The 19,604-nt window shown below is 41.7% G+C and overlaps 1 protein-coding gene across 1 annotated transcript; it reads left to right on the forward strand.

The window, feature by feature from the left end:
* Positions 1–5,724: 5,724 nt before the first annotated feature.
* hsf4 (heat shock transcription factor 4) lies at positions 5,725–19,597 on the forward strand. The gene is made up of 12 exons (XM_063477407.1): positions 5,725–5,850; positions 9,027–9,135; positions 9,237–9,364; positions 10,151–10,275; positions 11,987–12,062; positions 12,895–12,962; positions 14,113–14,212; positions 16,666–16,784; positions 16,863–17,093; positions 17,197–17,314; positions 17,434–17,499; positions 19,538–19,597. Exons 1-12 carry the CDS (start codon positions 5,725–5,727, stop codon positions 19,595–19,597), a joined length of 1,326 nt encoding a protein of 441 aa, XP_063333477.1.
* The last annotated feature ends 7 nt before the right edge of the window (positions 19,598–19,604 follow it).

A 19,604-nucleotide genomic window follows, 5' to 3' on the forward strand; every position in this document is an offset into this window, starting at 1 on the left:
TTTTTGTTGCTCTGTTTTTAATGACGTTTGTGTCTAAAAACATCTGTTCACATTGTTTCTCCAGGTAGGACCACAGACCTTCAGCTGCTGTTCCACACTGGAGCCTCAAACATCATCTGTTTGCTGAGCAATGAGGATGAGTTCATCAAGTTTTCTGTTCGCCTTTTTCACGAGACATCCAAATTAATCGCTGGGGCACGGTGAGCTGCTTTCATAATGACGCCTCTGAATATCATGCTGTCATTAATATTATGCAGAATAAATACAATCTGCAAACAAGGTCACACCATAACAAGACCTTCAGTAAAATTACATTTCATCACTTTTTTCATCCGTACAGATTCATGAGTACGTTCCTGTGGTGCGCACCTTCCCGCTGCCTTTCCAGAAAGCCTTCAAGTATTTCAGGCTATGTTTTGGAAAGTTTTGATTTGCAAAAGTTTTGCAAATAATCCTTATTTTATGTTTTAATGCAGAGACAATAGCAAAGCTGTCATATGTTTGATGATGTACTCCTGTAGAAGTGAAGGAGCTGACAGGTGAAACCTCTTCCTTAGACGAACATGATCAATAATCATGTATAACCACTATATTAAAAATCGAATATTCTCATTCAAACCAGGAAAATGTTCGTATTAAAAATGAAAATTATGCCACTTGAAATTGAAATGTTGAGGTGACCACATGTGACCACATTGAAGCCCATTTGAATCAGGCACAAATGACACAAGCACTGAGTGTTAGCTCTCCATATATTTTCAAACATTTCCCCCAAAAGCAAGAAAAAGCCCCAAAATTCTGTTATTTTCTTACTGAACGTAGTATGATGCAACACAGGATCAACAAACAGCACCTGCAGTATTAACTGTGAGTCAGTTTTATCCATGTGTTTAAAAACATCCATGTCAGCATGACACACGGTGGAGTCATCGAAACAGCTCATCAAAGCTTTTTTCCTGTTAGATCGCCCGTGAAAGCGATTTGGAGAAGTTGACAGAGAACAAAAAGAGCAGAGTTCCCGGTAAACCACGTCATTTATAGATTGCTACCTGGATGAACTGGACAAGGTGTGTGTGTGTGTGTGTGTGTGTGTGTGTGTGTATGTGTGTGTGTGTGTGTGTGTGTGTGTGTGTGTGTGTGTGTGTGTGTGTGTGTGTGTGTGCTGTCTCCTGCTCAAACATTTCAGTGTAAACAACTGATTAAAAAAACACTGACGCACTCGTTTCCTCTCGTCTGTTCGTCAAGAGAGGAAACGATGGCTCGTTGTTTTCTGAAGACCAGCTTTCACTATGTGCCTGTGAAGGTCCTCAGTCCTCCAGGTCATCGTAGTCAAAGGAGTTAGCAAAGAAAAGCGTCTGGACTTCTTAAAGTTGCTTGAAGACATTTCACCTCTCATCCGAGAAGCTTCTTCAGTTCTAAGGTCAAATGGCCGAGAGTCCCAGATTTAAACCCAGTGGGAGTTTCCCCCCAAAGAGGGACAAAGGACCCCCTGGTGATCCTCTAATCACATGAGCCAAGGTGTGAAAGCGGGTGTGGGACCTAATCAGCCAGGGTTTCGGGTGAGCTCATTGTGAAACCTGGCCCCACCTTGTCATGTGAATTCCTGAGGTCAGATGGCCCAGGATGTGAGTGGGCATTAAGGCGTCTGGGAAGGGAACTCAAAACTGGATTATAGATGGCAGACAGTTGGTGTCATAAACCACCGCCTCTGTTCAAAGATGGTCGCTCACAGTGGACATAGATGGCCTCTTTCACTCCTCTTTCAAACCATCTGTCCTCTCTGTCCAAAATGTGAACATTAGCATCCTCGAAAGAGTGACCTTTGACCTTAAGATGCAGATGGACTGCTGAGTCTTGTCCTGTGGAGGTGGCTCTTCTATGTTGTGCCATGCACTTGTGAAGTGGCTGTTTGGTCTCTCCAATGTAGAGGTCTGGGCATTCCTCGCTGCACTGTACAGCATACACCACAACTGACACACCTGCAAACACCACGCTTGTTGCAATCCTCTACCTGATGAATTATCCCAAGGTGCAGGGTATGCTTTTTATACAGTGTCTCGATTAGCCAAGGATTAGCTGCATGTTTAACGACATCTTAATAATAATAAATAATAATAATAATACATTTTATTTAAAAGCGTCTTTCAAAACAGCGACTAAAAGCCCTGCCCCCCATGGTGAAAGGAACACGAAAGGAAGGAACAGAAAGAAAAAGAGAAGAGGAGGATCTGAGGCACCGGGATGGGATGGAGATCTGTACCAAATCAGAGAGGTATGGTGGGGAGAGAGAATGAATAGCCTTATAATAGACTATAAAGGAGTATTTTAGTTTAACCAGGAGCCAGTGAAGCTGCTTCAGGATAGGGGTGATGTGGTGGGTAGGGGGAGTCCTAGTGATAATACAGGCAGCAGAGCTCTAATCCTGCAGGGATGTGTGTGTGTTTGGGGTATCACGCTTGGTAAACATGTGTTAACTTCTCCAAGTGTTAAATTTCTCCAAATACAAGTTAAATATTCATAATTTGTCTATAAAAGCTTTGCAGTATGTATACAACATAAAAACATGTATGGGTACTGCCTCATAGATAAGCAGAATTTACACTGTAAACGTTCAATACTGTTCTTTATCGATTAAAACAATCGTGGTGAACGGTGTTCAAAAATAGCTGCAAAGACCTGCACCTGCAAGGACTCGCTGTGTACCGGCTGATATGAAAACCAGATTTACAAAATATGTAGATGATAAGGAGAATCAGCACCTCCAAATCCGAGGCCATGGTCCTCAGCCGGAAAGGAGTGGAGTGCCCACTCTGGGTCAGGAATGGGTTCCTGCCCAGAGTGGAGGAGTTTAAGTGTCTCAGGGTTTTGTTGAGTGCCGGGAGAAGGGAGCGGGACGTTGACAGACTGATTGGTGACGTGGACGCTGTGCTGGTCCACTGTGGTGAAGAGAGAGCTGAGTGTAAAAGCAAAGTTCTCAATTTACCAGTTAATCTACGTCCCCACCCTCACCTACAGTTTGAGCTGTGGATGGTGACTGAAAGAACGAGATCGCGGATACAAGCGGCAGAAATGAGCTTCCTCTGAAGGGTTTCTGGCCTCTGCCTTAGAGATGGGGACTCGGAATAGAGCTGCTCCTCCACACCGAAAGGAGCCAGTTGAGGTGGTTCGGGCATCTGATAAGGATGCCTCCTGGGTGAGGTGTTCTGGGCATGTCCCACCAGGAGGAGGCCCTGGGGCAGACCCAGGACACGCTGGAGAGACTATATCTCTCGGCTGGCCTGGGAACGCCTTGGTGTTCCCCTGGACAAGCTGCAGGGGGTGGCTGAGGAGAGGGAGGTCTGGGCTTCTCTGTTTATGCTGCTGCCCCCACAACCCCGCCCCGGATAAGTGGAAGAAGATGGATGGATGGATGGATGGTTGGACGGACACCACCAACATAGCATTCGAATGCAAAGCAAGGAGATCTGCTCATTAACTAACCTCCTTTAATTGGCCTGTAATTAGTATTTTGAGGCCATAACAGACGTCGGTCAGCCAGGACTTTCAAATTGACACCAACAGGTGCAGCTACTAACATCTTTGGAATTGTGGTTGTATACATGCCTTAATGATAACTGTGTTTCTCCGAGCATTGTCAGCAGGAAATAGACACAGCTGTGGATGGGAAGGACCAAGCCAGTTTTGAAGATAGACACCAGATGTTCTGTGTGCAGGTAGATTCAACTTTATTCTTTATTTAGAGAGACTATTAACCCGTCATTGCTTTAAAGTCATCAATAAGACAAACAGGCACAATAAACGTAGCCTGAATATTTACATAGTCTGAAATAATGTATTATAAAAGGATGCTGCTGTTTCTTTGATGTGGTAACAACATAGTGTGATATTTGTCATGCAGGCTGTTATTCACGAGGTCCAGAGGATGGCTAATATTGTTCCCCTCAGCATTTTTCACCGCACTACTAAAGACACCGAGTTCATGGCGTACTCGATAGCCAAGCTAAATATGAAAGAAACAGAAATAATTTTCTTGAATAAAACATTTGACAAAATGTTACTGCTGTGCTAAACAGCTGAGAGAAAAGTGAGGGCAGCAGTTATTGTTTTTACAATAAAGTATATTTACAGCATTGGAAAATGTATGAAAGCATATGTGAGGCGATGAGGGTCATCTTTGTATTCTTTAGGGAACCATCATCATCCCCAACCTGGAGGGGCAGTGGAAACTGACCCTGAAAACTTCCTCAGTGTCAGTGGAGAGTTTGTTAGACCAGAAGCCTTCGTGCTTTCTGTGCTGGTGCACAAAAGATGTCAGATGGTCTCTCTGGTTCTTACTAACCACCAGAAAATTACAGGCTACCCTTCATTATCCTTCAGTTTCACAAAATGCTACGTGTGGGGTTTTTTGCGAGGTTGTTGGTGTGAAGTTGAAATAAACAATAGCTAATAGTTTTTGAGCATTAACAAATTTATCCTGTACATCCTCAACATGAAAGACGGACATGGTCACTAAGATGTCTTCCATTGGTTTGTAGACTCTGCACTTTTTGTTTTTTGGAGGTTTTGGAGATAAAAGTTACCAAATATAGTCACGACCTTTGACCTGTAACTGATCAGTTAATGAGTCTGTTCTTTATTCTACAAACTCAGATACAAAACAAAGATAAAACTACCATTTATATGTGGACAGGAGGACGGAGTGCTACGTTATCCACTAAGGCCAGCAGTCTGGGTAGGAAGCTGCATCCATAAACTGTATGTGTGCAACCCACACACACATAACAACTTCTAAGTTTAGCAGAAAGCTGTTGACTACACTTGTGTCAGCAGTTTCTGACACTTTTGTGTAGGCTTCATATTTCTGCCCTGGACATTACTGCTTGGTCAACATTATAGTTTAGAGGTGAATGATTGGCTCCTCAGGGGAGCCTGAGCGTGCTTCCTCATTAGTCAAACGGGAATCTGCAGGTGAACTGCTAATATGTTTTTGTGTACTTTTAAAAATTTGGCCTGATTTTGGAACTTAAAGACAGAAGGACTTAATCTCTTGAGATTAAACCCACAGTGATGGATATCTGACATCATTCGTTTGTGATTCACTCAGATGATTAAAAAGTTGGTCTGTTGCTGTGGTTTTAATGTACAAGAGTTACATGTGTACTTAATAATGACACAAAGATATTTAAGATATGCTCACAAATGAATCAATTCTGTCTTTTCTGGCTGACATAAAGGCACGCTGCACGCTGTTCACTGTTACCAGTAGCCTTTTGATGGTAGGACAGCGCTGTGTTATTGAAGCTTTTGTGTGGATGCTGTATTGTTTGACTGGGCGGGAGGCCGGGGTGGGGGGCGGGATTGTGCATGTGTGTGTGTGTGTGCTGACATGGACCTTCTGTGATGGCTTTCAGCTGGATGGATGATGTGGTACTGAGGACAGTGAGAGGAGAGTGGAAGAGAAAAACAGGGTGAAGGAAGATTTTGAAAACACTCATTAAACAAACGAAGCACGCGGTGAGACGCACGGACCCACAGCTGACTGAGATGGACTCGAAGACACTGAGACAAACTTGGGATTATCAGTAAGGGATCATCAGAAGAGGAGTTTCTCAAACATGGACTAGTCTGGGAGCGTGCACATATATAGACAAACACACAATCACCCTCATACATTCACACACTCTGTTCCCTCGTGAGAGGCCTTGGAAGCGGACAGGTGCCATTATGCAGGAGTCTCCAGGTGCGGTTGGTGTGGATGGCAGCTACACTAGTAATGTTCCAGCCTTTCTAACTAAGCTGTGGACCCTGGTTGAGGACCCAGACACCAACCACCTTATCTGCTGGAGTGCCGTGAGTCACATTTACATTAATATTACTGGTTACTACATAATATTAATTTTTAGTACAGTATATATAAGAAGTGAATATGGCATAGGTCGTCTATGAGAGACTGAGCAGCTTGTTAAAGCTCCGGGGAAACTGTTGAAGCTGATGTTGCAGCTTTAACAGTACAAAAAATCCTACATGTCTTTATTTGGTGGTGACTTAGTGGTTTCAATATCAAGGCTTTCTTACTGGGTTATTTAGCTTGTTAAGTAGTTGCATTTCTGATATTGATTCTATGTAACAAGTAACTCCATCCATGGACTAAAGCTTTGAACAGTATCGTAAAGTAAATATTTCTGTTAATCTGAAATAGTAACAAAAATCTATTTGTGTAGAGTGAAGGCATCAAGTATGATCACAAATCCAGCACAGAGGTTCTGTCATGTGTCCTCGAGAACACCGCTGTACATGTAAAGCTCACTGCTCATCCATGTTTGAGTTATTTGAACAAATGCTACACACCTGAAGCGTTACCCCCTTCAAAGCGTGTAACGTTTACTTACAGCAAAGTATAGTAGATTGTAGTAGTTTTGTTAATGCTTTCCTTTCCTAAAATTATAGTATGACATGAATGTAGTAACAAGGTCAGTGACACTAATGACAGTTACTGAGCACATCATTAAAAAATGAATTCTGCTACTTTCAGTCTTTGTGCCTTGGTGATAATTTATTGTTAAGTTGAAATCTTCTGTGTAAAAACATTTCAGATCATTTTCCCTAAATGAAAAATCAAAAGTATAAAAGCATGGGCAGGTAAAGGTCCTTGTGTTCCCTTTCTAAGTACTGTGTAAGTGTTTTTCTGGCAGATACATTGATATGTTTAGATTTAGGCGTTTAGATCCTCGAGTTTCCAAACACACTGCCGAAATCCACAAGATTTGTGGCACATAAAGTACATTTTAAATACTCTTTAGTCTGTTTTTTATACCTGAAATATCTCGTGGAGTGAAGTATTCGTTTTCTTTTTTTTTCTATGCATGAAAACGTATTTTAAAAAAATGATGTCATAACAGAAAAGCTCCATTGTATTAGATTTAGCAACGAGCTCATTTCAGTGCTGTTCCTGGACAGGTGCATACCCTCTATACTTTCAATGAACATCATCATCATCACCATCAGCTCATTGCAATCTAATTTGGACCAATAATTTCTGCACAAAACATCCAAAGAAGACTAAAATCAGGCGCTTGAACGCCATAAAAAGTGACCAAGAGGTCTTTAAAAATGATGCCAACAAAGTGATGTGATTTTGTTTATAATGTATAAAGAAATTAACTAAATTTGAACAAAATAACAAGGTTCAATGTTATAAAAGCTATAGTTTAAATGTTTAACATTTAGTAAAAGCATTGATTTGATGTAATCTAAAAATCTAAAAATATCTAATGAGGATATTGTTACATTTTCAAAGAGAAAGTTGCTTATTTACTCAAAATCTGGTTCACAGTTTTTCAAACAGAACAACTTACAGCGACTTAAAAAGTCACATTCAAGTTTGAAATGGTGCCATTTTGTTTCCTTACACTTTTATTCTGATCAGCCCATTTTAAAGTATTTATATGCTACAGTTAACTTGCATCATGTCTACAGATTAAAATGTATTAACACCAAGTCAATTTTGAATGATCAAAATATTAAAATGTTTATTCAATATAACCAGACAATTGTGTCAGAAATTATTTTGCAGAAGTACTTTTGTGATTCTGTAACAATTTATTGTAAGAAGAGTCAAAGTCATCAAACATGTAACCGAGTTCCTCATTAGATGGAATTAGATGGCTGTTTGCATCTACGGTCTTAATCAAAGAAAACTACAACAGTAACTCCCTTTCAGTTGTTACATGATCCAGAACTCCATAAAGTCGACATAATTTGGTGACTGTCATGCAAAACAACGATCATTAAACAGCCTCTGAAAACACTCCTGAAAGGAGCAGGAGGGAAATGTTGGACTGATGCTGTGGTTCAAATGCAGCAGGCAGAGAAACAGTGATTAACTGTCAATTCTTTACTGTCCTTAGATTAGATTAGATTAGATAAAACTTTATTAATCCCTCAGGTGGGTTCCTCCGGGAAATTCGGTAAAATGTACAAATTTATACCTGCTGATAAGAAAAAAAGGACAAATAAAAGATTCAATCTGATTACAAAATGTTCCTAATATTTAAGAACTAAATATACTTTTATAGTAAACATCAATTCTAACCGTATAAATGATCCTCAGAGTAATGTAGTGTGTGCAAGATGGGTGTAATAGAGTGACAGCACCACGTTACAGGAATGTGTTCTTATGGAGCTTCATATAGTTTGTGAAAAGTTCTATTAAACAATTTCTCAGCTACTCAGTGAAAATGGGAGGAAAGCATGACTCATGGAGGGAGAGAGTGTGCATGAGGGAATTTACCTCTGATAATTAGATCTCGCAATATGGGCAAAAACTGGGTAAAAGTTCTGTTGTTATTCACTTAATGTTCCCCAATACATGCAGCATCCATATAACGTTGATTTCACCTGGTTTCAAACAGTGATGTTGCATTTTATCACTGACAGACTCTCTGTTTGACCAAAACACCAAAATCCCAAATAGACAAACATTTTCTTTCATGTTTACACCGAGTTTTTGCTGCACTGCGTTACTGACGTTACTCACTGCTAGTTCTGTTTCTGTGGAGATACTCAGAGCTGATTAAAATGTGTTATTATTGGGATCAGTCATCTGTAGACGAACCCCGGCATCGGCCAGTTTTCCAGATGATTCCCTATTGTTAGTATTATTTAATAACTTATAACGTATTATTATTTAAAGTTAACTCAGCTACATGTAAGAGCTTATCTGGATGTCTGTGAAATTCAGAGATGGAATCAAACGCAGCACGATGGTAACCGTACTCAATGTGTATCTGTAAACACATTTAAAAAGGCTAAAAGTTAACCTGATCTTCAGTTTGATCTGAGGAAAAGTACATCACAGCGGTGTTTCCAGTCACACTGAGCTGCCGTACGATAATGTTTGCAACACAAAAACGATTAAGTACAGATTAGTACGTACATGAATAATTTATTTCTCTCAGTGCTGGATTAGCTATGAACAGAGATCCTGAAAACTGATTCTGCATTTCTGTTTGTTTTCTCTGTTTCAGACTGGGACTAGTTTCCATGTGTTTGACCAGGGTCGCTTTGCTAAGGAGGTTTTGCCCAAATATTTTAAACACAACAACATGGCAAGCTTCGTCCGGCAACTCAACATGTGTGAGTTTCTCCTCTCCTCTCCTCTCCTCTCCTCTCCTCTCCTCTCCTCTCCTCTCCTCTTCATTCTCCATTTATTTATCAGTCCTACTTTTTGCTTATAGATGGTTTTCGTAAGGTGGTAAACATCGAGCAGAGTGGTTTGGTGAAACCTGAGAGAGACGATACAGAGTTCCAACATCTGTACTTCCTCCAGGGACATGAGCACATGCTGGAACACATCAAAAGAAAGGTATGGATGCAGATAGGAGCAATGTCTCTGAAGGAGTTCTTCATTATGCTAAATTGTTTGTTTTCCTTAATAAAAATTATTAAGATCCAGTCCAGATGCTTTTCTTTTCAAGCTCCTTAGACGACGCTTCTATCAAAGCCAATAACAGTGTGGTGCTTTGACCAAAGTCCAAGACCTTGCTATTGGTCCAGTTAGGTGAAGCTGCATGTTTAGAGAGGTTTTTGCACAAAAACTGATGCTGTGCTCCCTGCATCTATGATAATAATCTTTATTTTTATTTCTCTCTTACAAAAAGACATCTGAGAAACAGAAATCATTGTTTTCTTTTTATATCAGTCTGTAACAAACCATCTCCCTCAGCTCTGGACATCCAGTGACAACATCATACTTCAAGAGTTCAGGCGCAGCTTTTTTCACTGAACACTGTTCAAATTTTAACACAAAGGAGATTTAAAAACGTGACATGAAAACACAGCACTGGTGTAGTTTGAGGACATGAGCTAAAATTCATGTAAAACTTCTGAAGAACTGTAGTTTTTCTGTTGTCATAAATTAGTTCTATGCCATAGTTCTTTAGATTTATCTTAACATATAATTCAAATCATTCAAAATTGAGAAATGTGATTTTTCCTTTGCATTTGTGGGAAAGTGAGAAAAATGGACCCGATATTGATGCTTGATAATTGCTGGAGTTATTCACATTCATCCTTTGAGGTGTGTTTACCTGAACACACAACATGAATGTTAGTTTGGAAATGAGTTACCCAGAATGCATCATGTTTTCAGGTGTCTATAGTGAAGAGTGAAGAGACTAAAGTTCGTCAGGAGGACCTCAGTAAGCTGCTGTACGAAGTCCAGCTTCTCAGAACACAACAGGACAACATGGAGTGTCAGATGCAGGACATGAAGCAGTGAGTACAGAACATGTGTGTCTGTGTGTGTCTGTGCGCGCTGATATCACGAGTCCCGTGATATCAGCGAGACAGAGGCGACACTGTTTCAAAAGTTCAACAGATTTTTAGGTAAAAGCAATTTTAGTGCAGCAGAAATTAAAAACACTCAACTTCAGACGATTTGCACAAACATGCTGAAAAAAGTTCCCTTTGACTCCAAACCTGAAGTTTCAGAGCACACACACACATTTCAGTCCAGTGTGAACTGGAGCATCAGACGTTCTGCAAAATCACTTTGTTTACTTTACTGTATGTGCAAAAACTACATTTGTAGATTATTACAGTCATAAACACGTGTAAGCACAGAAACATTTAATAGTTTATATTTGACTGAAATTTAAATGTGAATTACTGTGATTGTGGAAGAGTGTTGTGCTGTTCTCTGGAAGAATATAAGCACAGTATTTCATATTAACTAACAACTATTAAAGCACAGACACCTAAATAAAAACAGTTAGCCCTTTGAGGGAACTGAAAAGTATGAAGTGTGTGTGGAGCCCAGAAACATGACTAAAGCTTGTTCAGTTTTACACTGACAGAGAAACGACGTCCTTCCTGACTCTTCTGCGTCTCCTTGAAAAAATATTTCACATTTTTCTAGTTAAAAACTTTTTTTTATTTGTCCTCTGAACTTGTTTTTTTTTTTTTTTTTGGTAAAATAAATACAGCCATGCTACATCGATGTCCGATCGTGGTCATCTGACCCACACACACACACACACACGCTGGCCCATGTTGAAGACAGGGACTGTGTCAGAGCAGCAGCTAACCTGTGTATTGTTTCTCTTGCTAAGTAGATGACCTCACTTTTTTTCTACACACTATTGTTACTGAACAGAGCTGCTGTGCCTGTTGTGTGGCTGCTTTGTGCTCTGTATTGTTTGTTAATGAGAGAAGAGAATGTTCACCTGCTCACCTGACTAACACACACACACACACACACACACATCAGTAACCACTGGTAATCTTCTCAGAAAGGTGAGCACACGTGAACACAGGTGCGTGCATATGTATGTGAGCAAACCGTGGTGTGGACATCCATCACAGAAAGTCAGTGTGTCAGCAGGTGGATGATGAACATCATCGCTGTGTGTTTATGTCAAATTTAGACGGCATTGCTTCCTTTAGCTACCCTGCACACATTTCCACACCGAGGGAAACTTGGGATATAACCAGCACAACTATTTAAACTTTTCTTCTTTTGCACATCAACAAAACAAAGACATCAGAATCATATTTTCCTCAGGGTGGACTGTTTTTAGGCAAACGGAGGAAAAGACAGCTAATAGATGTCATAAATACATTATAGAGATTGCACATGAATAAACTTGTTGTGCATCTTTGGCTGGAAGATTTCTGCTGTGCACTGACACTGATGCCTGACAGGTTAAATAAAACACTGCTTGTGCCTGAAGCACAAAGTCACACATGCTCGTGAGATTAACCTAAAGTCGTGAAAAAAACCTACATGGAAGAATCGACTGTGCTCTGTTCTTTGCATCACATCGAAACCCAGTTTTTAACTCTGCTTATTAAAAACGTAATTAGTCTATAAACAGGTGGCTATAACAAAACGTTCAGGTCGTACTTGTAATGTTTCGCATTTGTTCTTATTTGTTCTGCTCGTTCCACCTTTCTGATCTCTGCAATGTTTCCCCTCTGTTTGCAGGCAGAATGAGGTGCTGTGGCGGGAGGTGGTGTCACTGAGACAGAATCACACGCAGCAACAGAAGGTCATGAACAAGGTCAGTCTATGGGTACACATGATGCATTTATATATTTATATAAAACGCAAATACAAAAGTAAGTAATGAACTTAAATGATCCAGTTTCTAAGTTTTTGCCTTCACATTTGACTCACGCTTCTGTATTTCACATGTATCTTTTACTCTAAAGGAATAAATACTGAACAAATACTTCAAAGCTATATTTCGGTGATGTTACCGTTTCTTTCTGTTATCGCTGAGCTTCCAGCATCTTTGTAACTGATGAAACCTGCCAGAGGTCGGCAGCAGGAGTATAATTTTCCTTCCAGAAGTCATTCAAACCACACAGTGGATGTTTGTTCTCTCTCTGTGGGTTCATCGCTGTGGTGGAAAGTAAATAAAGTTCTTTTTACTTCACCTTATTGATTTCCAGCTAAGGTGATTTATGTATAAATTTGTGAGACGTTCGAATGCAGGACTGACTGCACTTGTATCACAGTGTTTCTTTTGAACTTTTTGTTTTAGTGTTGAAGGTAAATGTTCTGGCGTCATAAAGCATTGTTTCCTTTGCTTTTATAGAGTGCTGTTTTAACACCGGCAGCTAGCTTACTGGATCGTTACTTGAAGCATCAGCACTTTTGCTGCATGTCTGATTCACAAAAAGATGAATCAGTTTATAAAGTGAAAATGGCATCAGACCATCAGACCTGAGAAACAAAAAGGTTCATTGTCTGAAGATGTGAGCGGGGAGCTTAGGGCTCGTGTCTCTCAGTTTCCTGTTCTGTTTATATCTGAAGGTAAAAAATGAGAGTTGGTGATGTTTTCCTGTGTGAGCTGCTGATTCACACTCTGCTCGTTCTGTCTTTGCCAGCTGATTCAGTTTCTGTTCAGCCAGATGCAGTCCAACACACCCAGCACTGTGGGCCTAAAGAGAAAGCTGTGAGTAGACACACACCTACACACACAGAGCCGTGCACAAACACACACGGGCGCACAGTAGAGCAATCAACAAAAGTGAGACAAACAGGGCCACAGTGGGGCAGAGGGAAGGGCTGGCTCAGCTGACAAACTGAATAATCGAACTCAACAAGCGATGTGAATGGAGGCAAGTGCTGAATCAGTCAGTCAGACACAAACACACACACACACACACACACACACAGTGAAGGCAGAGCAGGGTGCGCGACCCTGCACGACAGGCCCTGTGTGTAAAATGCTGGTTCAGCTTTGTTACTGAGAGTGAACGAGGCCGACGTGAGAAAGCAACGGCACGCCGCAACACAAAAGTGCCAAAAAAAAGCGTATTTCTGAGTCGGGAAGAATTCAGATGTATGCTTTGCAGAAATGTCTTTTTTTTCATACACTTCCACAATCTGGGTTTTGTGTCCTAGTTCATCTACTCTCACTGCAAGTTTCCTTGCTCCAAAATTAACCTTTTAAAAAAGCTTCGAGGTCACTAAAAACAAGGACAGGATGCTTCGAATGCTCATTTCTGCATGGGTCGTAACATGTGCACAAATCTAGCATGTTTGCCATCGTAGTTACAGTGTTAGCATGCATTTGTCCATGCTAACACTGTAAACTGAAGCACAGATTCCTTGGATGGTCTGTATCACCACAGACAACCATACAGTTTGTTGGTTAATCCATTAAAAACATTCCACATACACACCACAGAGGTCCAGTTTAATGATTTAAAATAGTGGAGGTCGGGTCTAGCACACCACTGGCTGCTGCCAGCTGAATTTGCCCTTCAGTGCTGAGATTATTATCCGTGGATATAAAGCACACACACAACCATGTGTTTGCTGCATGGACTTGTTGGTTAATAAATACAAAACCGAAGGAGCACGTGAGCTTTTGAAAGACTGAATCTTGTGACTCGCCATGAAGCAGTGTAACAAAGTAGCGAGACGGATTGAAAAGAACTGTAACATTGAGCAGGTTTCAGTGTAAACACCACAGATAAACGGACGTCTGCTCCAGTCACACCAATTAACCATTTGTTAATTAGTACATTGATGATCATTGTGCGTAGCTGATATTACTACTGTTTTATAACTTAGTGAAACAATAACGCTTCCTCCAGGCCTCTGATGTTGGACGATGGCTCTCCCAGCCCTCCTGCCTCCAAGTTCAGCCATAGTCACCAGATGGAAGCCATCCACGAGCCCTTCTACATCCAGTCGGTGAGAACGACACACCTCAAGTCTGGTTTTCAGTTTGTTGAAAGTACCGTGTGGACACATTTTGCTGGGAACTATAATTAATAATCTGCTGTGCTGCTGCTGACCTTCCACATTCAGCACAAACAGCGCTGGTAGCAACATGCAGTCAAACCAGCTCTGAGGTTAACAGCTGGCCTTCCTAAGTGCTCGGCTATGTGCGATTCTAAAATGACCTTTAAAACCAACTGATCGATACACACTTCCCAATACTGATGAATCTAAATGTAAAACCATGACAGCTACTGTGTTAAATCATAATTTATTTATAATTTATTATACAGATGAGGACAGAATCATTAGCACCTCTGATACTAATAATATCATTTTTGCTGGATAATAGATTCTAGTCATTTGTTGTAGGTTTTGGCAACTCTCACATACATCGCCTGAAATATCACAGCCCATTCTTCTTTGGCTAATCTCTCAGGCTTCTCCATATTTGATGGTCTCTTCTTGCATTTACCTCAGTCTGAAGAACTTCAGTGGGATTTAAATCAGTGCATTGTGCAAACCATTCGATAACATTCACTTTGGCCTTCTGGAGTTAGTTCTTCACTGTGGAGTGCTTGAGGTTTTCTTTCAAAATCTTCTGTTATCTTTCCCGACTCCCCACAGCTGTGTGTCACTGTGGGAATGGTGTCCTTAGGGTTGTCTAGGGCAGCGGTCCCCAACCCCCGGGCCTCGGACCAGTACTGGTCCGTGAGTCGTTTGGTACCGGGCCGCGAGAGTTGAGGCTCAGGTGTGAAATGTATGGTTTTCAGGATTTTTATCGGTTTTTAGCGTTATTTTGTTATCGTTTTTATCGTTAACTCGGTTTTCCTGGGTCTTTTCACGTGTGTTATGAATAAATCTTCTTTTTTTCGGTACCGGTACTAGTTTTATTTTGTTGTATTTATCCGCGACACCTTAGAGGCCGGTCCGTGAAAATATTGTCGGGCATGAACCGGTCTGTGGCGCGAAAAAGGTTGGGGACCGCTGGTCTAGGGAGCTTGGGAAGAAAAGCATCTGGACTTCTTAAGTTGCTTGAAGATGTTTCACCTCTCATGGTGGAGAGTCCCAGATTTAAGCCCTGTGGGAGTGTTCCCCCAAGAGGGTCATGGACCCCCTATTGATCCTCTACCTAATCCCACGAGCCAAGGTGTGAAAACAGGTGTAGGTCGCAATCAGCCAGGGTTTCAGGTGAACCCGCTGTGAAGCCTAGCCCCACCCTATCATGTGATTTCCTGAGGTCAGATGGCCCAGGATGTGAGTGGGCGTTAAGGCGTCTGGGAAGGATCTCAAAACTGGATTATAGATGGCAGACAGCTGGGGTCGTAAGCCCCGCCCTCTGTTCAAAGATGGTGGTTCACAGTGGGCATAGATGGCTTCTTTCACTCCTCTTTCAAACCATCTGTCCTCTCTGTCTAAGATGTGAACACTGGCGTCCTCGAAAGAGTGACCTTTGACCTTTAGATGCAGATGGACCGCTGAGTCTTGTCCAGTCGAGGTGGCTCTTCAAACAGGAGAGGCCTCTTGAGGTATAAATAGTGTTTCTAGCCAAAGAGCTCTGGTTTTGTCTTATCTGACCAAAGTCTTCTGGCTTGAAGACGTCTCTTCTGAAGAAGTGGAGTTTTGTTCCTGTGCAGGCTTCTAGTGATTATCTTCTTTGAGACTTCAGTTCCCAACTCGGCCAAGTCATTCAGCAGTGTCTCGGTCGTTCTTCTGCTATCTGCAAACACATCTCTCACTAGTTTCCTTCTTTGAAATCTTTTGCTTCCTACCTCTGACAGACTGGCTCTTTACTGTCCAGCTTTCTTTGATGAAACTTCTCACTCCAGTTCACGATACTTGGAATGATAACTTTGGATCCATCTCCTATTTTATGAACATCGACAATTATTTTTTTCCATTTTAGACAAGCGTGTTTATAACTGATGCACTTTTTAACCTTTAATCGGAGGGGTTAATCATTTTGTCCTCATCTGTTTGAATACATATCCTTTAACACTCCGGCGCCATCAATCCAGCTGTTACAGTACGTCACCACTAGGGGGAAGCAATGTGCAGTGACAGATTTAGGGGGCCACCGATGTGCTTCACTTCAGTCCGAGGTCAAACACATGAAGTGATTTTCTTTGTGTTGTAGTGTGTAAAGGACTGTTACATACAGGCTCTGCTGCAAAGGCAACAATCACAGAAGTGTTGAAGTTGAAAAAAGGTCCAGAAGAGTCCAACGAAATTCTGACTTCAACTGTTTTCAGGAACCAAAAGCATTTATGTGGGCTCACAACCAGATATGTTTGAACAGATTCTAGGTTGTGTGTTGTTGTTTTGTTTCTTTAACTAAATACAAGCATCCTGAAAATCTTCAACTTCATTGGTGCTAAATTTATTAGAGCAAACGTGCATCACAGTCCTCTCCTCTTTGCCCTCAGCCATCCAGTGATACTGCTTCCTGCTCTGCTAGCGGACTTGCAGGAGGACCGATTATATCCGATGTTACTGATATGTCTCAGGCGAGCATGGCTCTGCAGATGCAGCCTGATGAGACTAGGTAGGAGATCCACGTGTGATTTTCTCGGCTCACTATTAAAAGCTACTTTTAACACACAGTGTGTGACTCTGCTTGTAGGGAGAAGTGCATGATGCTGATCAAAGAGGAGCCTGTGAGTCCAGGGGTACGAGGGGGAGGAAAAGGAAGCAGTGTACCGGGAGGAGAAGCTGTAGCGTTGACCTCCCCGTGTGAGGTGTGCTCCTCTGAACCGCCTGTCCTCCCTGTTGCAATGGTCCAATCTGTTCTGGAGGGGAGGGGCTCTGTAGGCTCCATGCTGGAGAGGAGGAGCAAGAGACCTGCTCTGGAGAGGTAGGTGCTCACAGGTGGACGAAGTCATGGAAAATGTAATGCAACAGAAAAGTACTGTGAGGTGTATGAATTGTATAACACATCCTCCTATGTGTGTGTGCAGAGCTGAGGTTGCAGACACAGTGGAGAATGTGGACATGAGCCTGGAGGAGCTGCAGCAGCTGCTTCTTAGGAGCCATCAGCAAAACGCTGTGGAAGCTGGGACCAGTGCCGTCATGGATGTCAGTAGATATTTGCGACATCAGGCTGACCGATGTCAGTTTGATGATTATAGACAGCAGCCAGCAGAGTGTGTTATTGTATTCATATCATTATGCTGCTTCCCTCCTGTTTCTTCTAGCCTTTCAGTCTAAGTCTGCCTCTGACTGAGTGGAACTTCACGGAGATGGAGTCCAACCTCAAACCAGTAAGTTTAGTCATGTGACTCTCAAAGCTTTAGTCACTGGGAGGTAAACCAGCTCAATAATATTAAAGTGACCCAACAATCCCCTACGAGCAAGCACGTGGCGATGATGGAGAGACTTTCATCTTCTATTTTATGTCCAGTTTCAGTAACATTAAATTCAATGTTCATCCGATTCTTAGACATTTTTCAGCACAGCAACACAAGTCCTTCAGTTTCACTACGATGATGTGCATCAGTGATACAAAGTGAAGCTGTAACAGGATCAGTCACATCAGTGCAGTGTGAAAAGGCCCCAGCAGGTGGAGCTTTACTACAGCAGCTCCATACTGCTCTGTGACAGAGACACTTAAGGAAGCAGAATGTGACTCTGATACAAACTCCAGATGTTTTTATACCGTTCACCTTGTGGGAAGCTCTCACTACCAGCAGGAGGACAAAATATTCTTCTTACAGCCTCAGCCATATTCACTGGAGTTTAGTGATATTTTGTATGAGACCTCTCCACCTTTGAGGATCTTTGAGAGTCCTTCTGGAGATCTCCTGATTGGTTGATCCCATGGGCTGGCCTATTGATGTGTCACCTGCTGATTGGTTCCTGTGAACATTTTAAAAACACTGGTTCCTGCTCAGCCTCCAGTCAGTGATGATGAACCGACTCTGACACCGGAGCTCCCCAGTCTCTTATTTTGTAAAGCATCTCAGCCTTTCCTGTGGTGCCAGCACTCTTGTGTGCGGGTAAAAATGAGCGTGTTCAGACCCTGCAGCACAAAGTTTCTCTCCTCTCAAGCCTGATTAATATTGGGGTCATCAATCAGTCGCTATGATACTTTGGAATGACCTACAGCAGCAGGGGAAACCTGCTCGTGTGTCTGCTGGAGTTGATACTTCTTTTGAAGTAAATAAACAGAATTTGTCGGTGCACTGCAGACCAACCCAACTCTGGCTAAATGTCTGCTGCCAGCTCAAGCAGTGAAGGTTTTGGGAACACTTTGGAAAGCGGTGCCTTTTCTGGCTTTCTCCTCGGTCACTATTGTTGGAGTTTCTTCAGTCAGGCTTTCCCCCACTTTCATGCCTCAGAGGTGCAGCCCTCATTCTCGATACATCGTCACCAACATCTGGCTTTTTAAAAACCCCACTTTGAGAGATCTGCATTTTTAAAAATCGCATTGAAGAATGGTCACATGGTAACCTAGTGCCATGAAATGTTGATCTGAAGTGTTTTTTCAGATCAACCACTGCTAACTGCCTTTTCCTAATTGTTGACCCTGCATGTTCCTGCTATCCTACAAAAACATAAAACCCCAGCACTGCACTCTGTTAAACTGTCTTATAATTACAGTGTTTTCTGATCCTGTGTCGCCACATTGTTATATCTGCCATCCTATATTTCACATGTACAACACGGGTGGCTTCAGATACCCCCCCACAGCCCACTCATGTTGACTGAAGACACAAAGACAAGCTGTGGAGCCCTGCTAGTTCTTTCAGTCCATGTTCAACAACACACGACTGTTTAATACAACTGTTACTTTAACTTGTGGTCTGAGTCTTAATTCATTCTTCATCCTGCTTCTGTTCCTCTTCAATTTAGATGAGAACACTTGATTGTTGACATTTTCTCTGTATGATTGTAGAGTCTTTACCTTACAGTATAAAGTGCATCGAGGTGGCTGAGCTGAGATTATTCAGTAATTATAAATACATAAAATTCAGAGTTTTGTATGAAGAAGACATAAAGTGTGATTTGGTGTATTTTGGATGTTTTAAAGCCACTAAAATTACAACCTTTTATTAAATGTTCAAAGCTCCCTTTAGTGCCATTTTTGTTCATAATCTTTTCTGTTCCCAGCATTTACAGCCTTAGTGTTTATTAGCATGGATTTTTCATAACAACATGAATGAGTCAATGATTTATTAGCTCGTACTGAGTTTTGTACAGTGCAGTCCTCACATATTTGTTGTGTAAACAAATTGTTTGATATAATATGAAACGTTTCTGTTGGGATTTATTTTAACGTGTGCATGTTTATTTTCACAGTACATGTTCCAGAACCAGGAAGTCGAGGCTTTTCCAGCCGCTGGCTGTGAAGAACAGTGAATTTGTG

This window comes from Pelmatolapia mariae, linkage group LG7 (assembly GCF_036321145.2).
Source record: "Pelmatolapia mariae isolate MD_Pm_ZW linkage group LG7, Pm_UMD_F_2, whole genome shotgun sequence".
NCBI classification, from domain to species: domain Eukaryota; kingdom Metazoa; phylum Chordata; class Actinopteri; order Cichliformes; family Cichlidae; genus Pelmatolapia; species Pelmatolapia mariae.

What these genes read in the sequence shown, in the direction of transcription:
- hsf4 (XM_063477407.1), top strand. Translation starts at nt 5,725, where the DNA reads ATGCAGGAGTCTCCAGGTGCGGTTGGTGTGGATGGCAGCTACACTAGT. An exon ending in CGTCCGGCAACTCAACATGT is followed by an intron (nt 9,136 to 9,236) that starts GTGAGTTTCTCC and finishes TTTTGCTTATAG; the next exon opens with ATGGTTTTCGTAAGGTGGTA. An exon ending in GGACCAGTGCCGTCATGGAT is followed by an intron (nt 17,315 to 17,433) that starts GTCAGTAGATAT and finishes TGTTTCTTCTAG; the next exon opens with CCTTTCAGTCTAAGTCTGCC.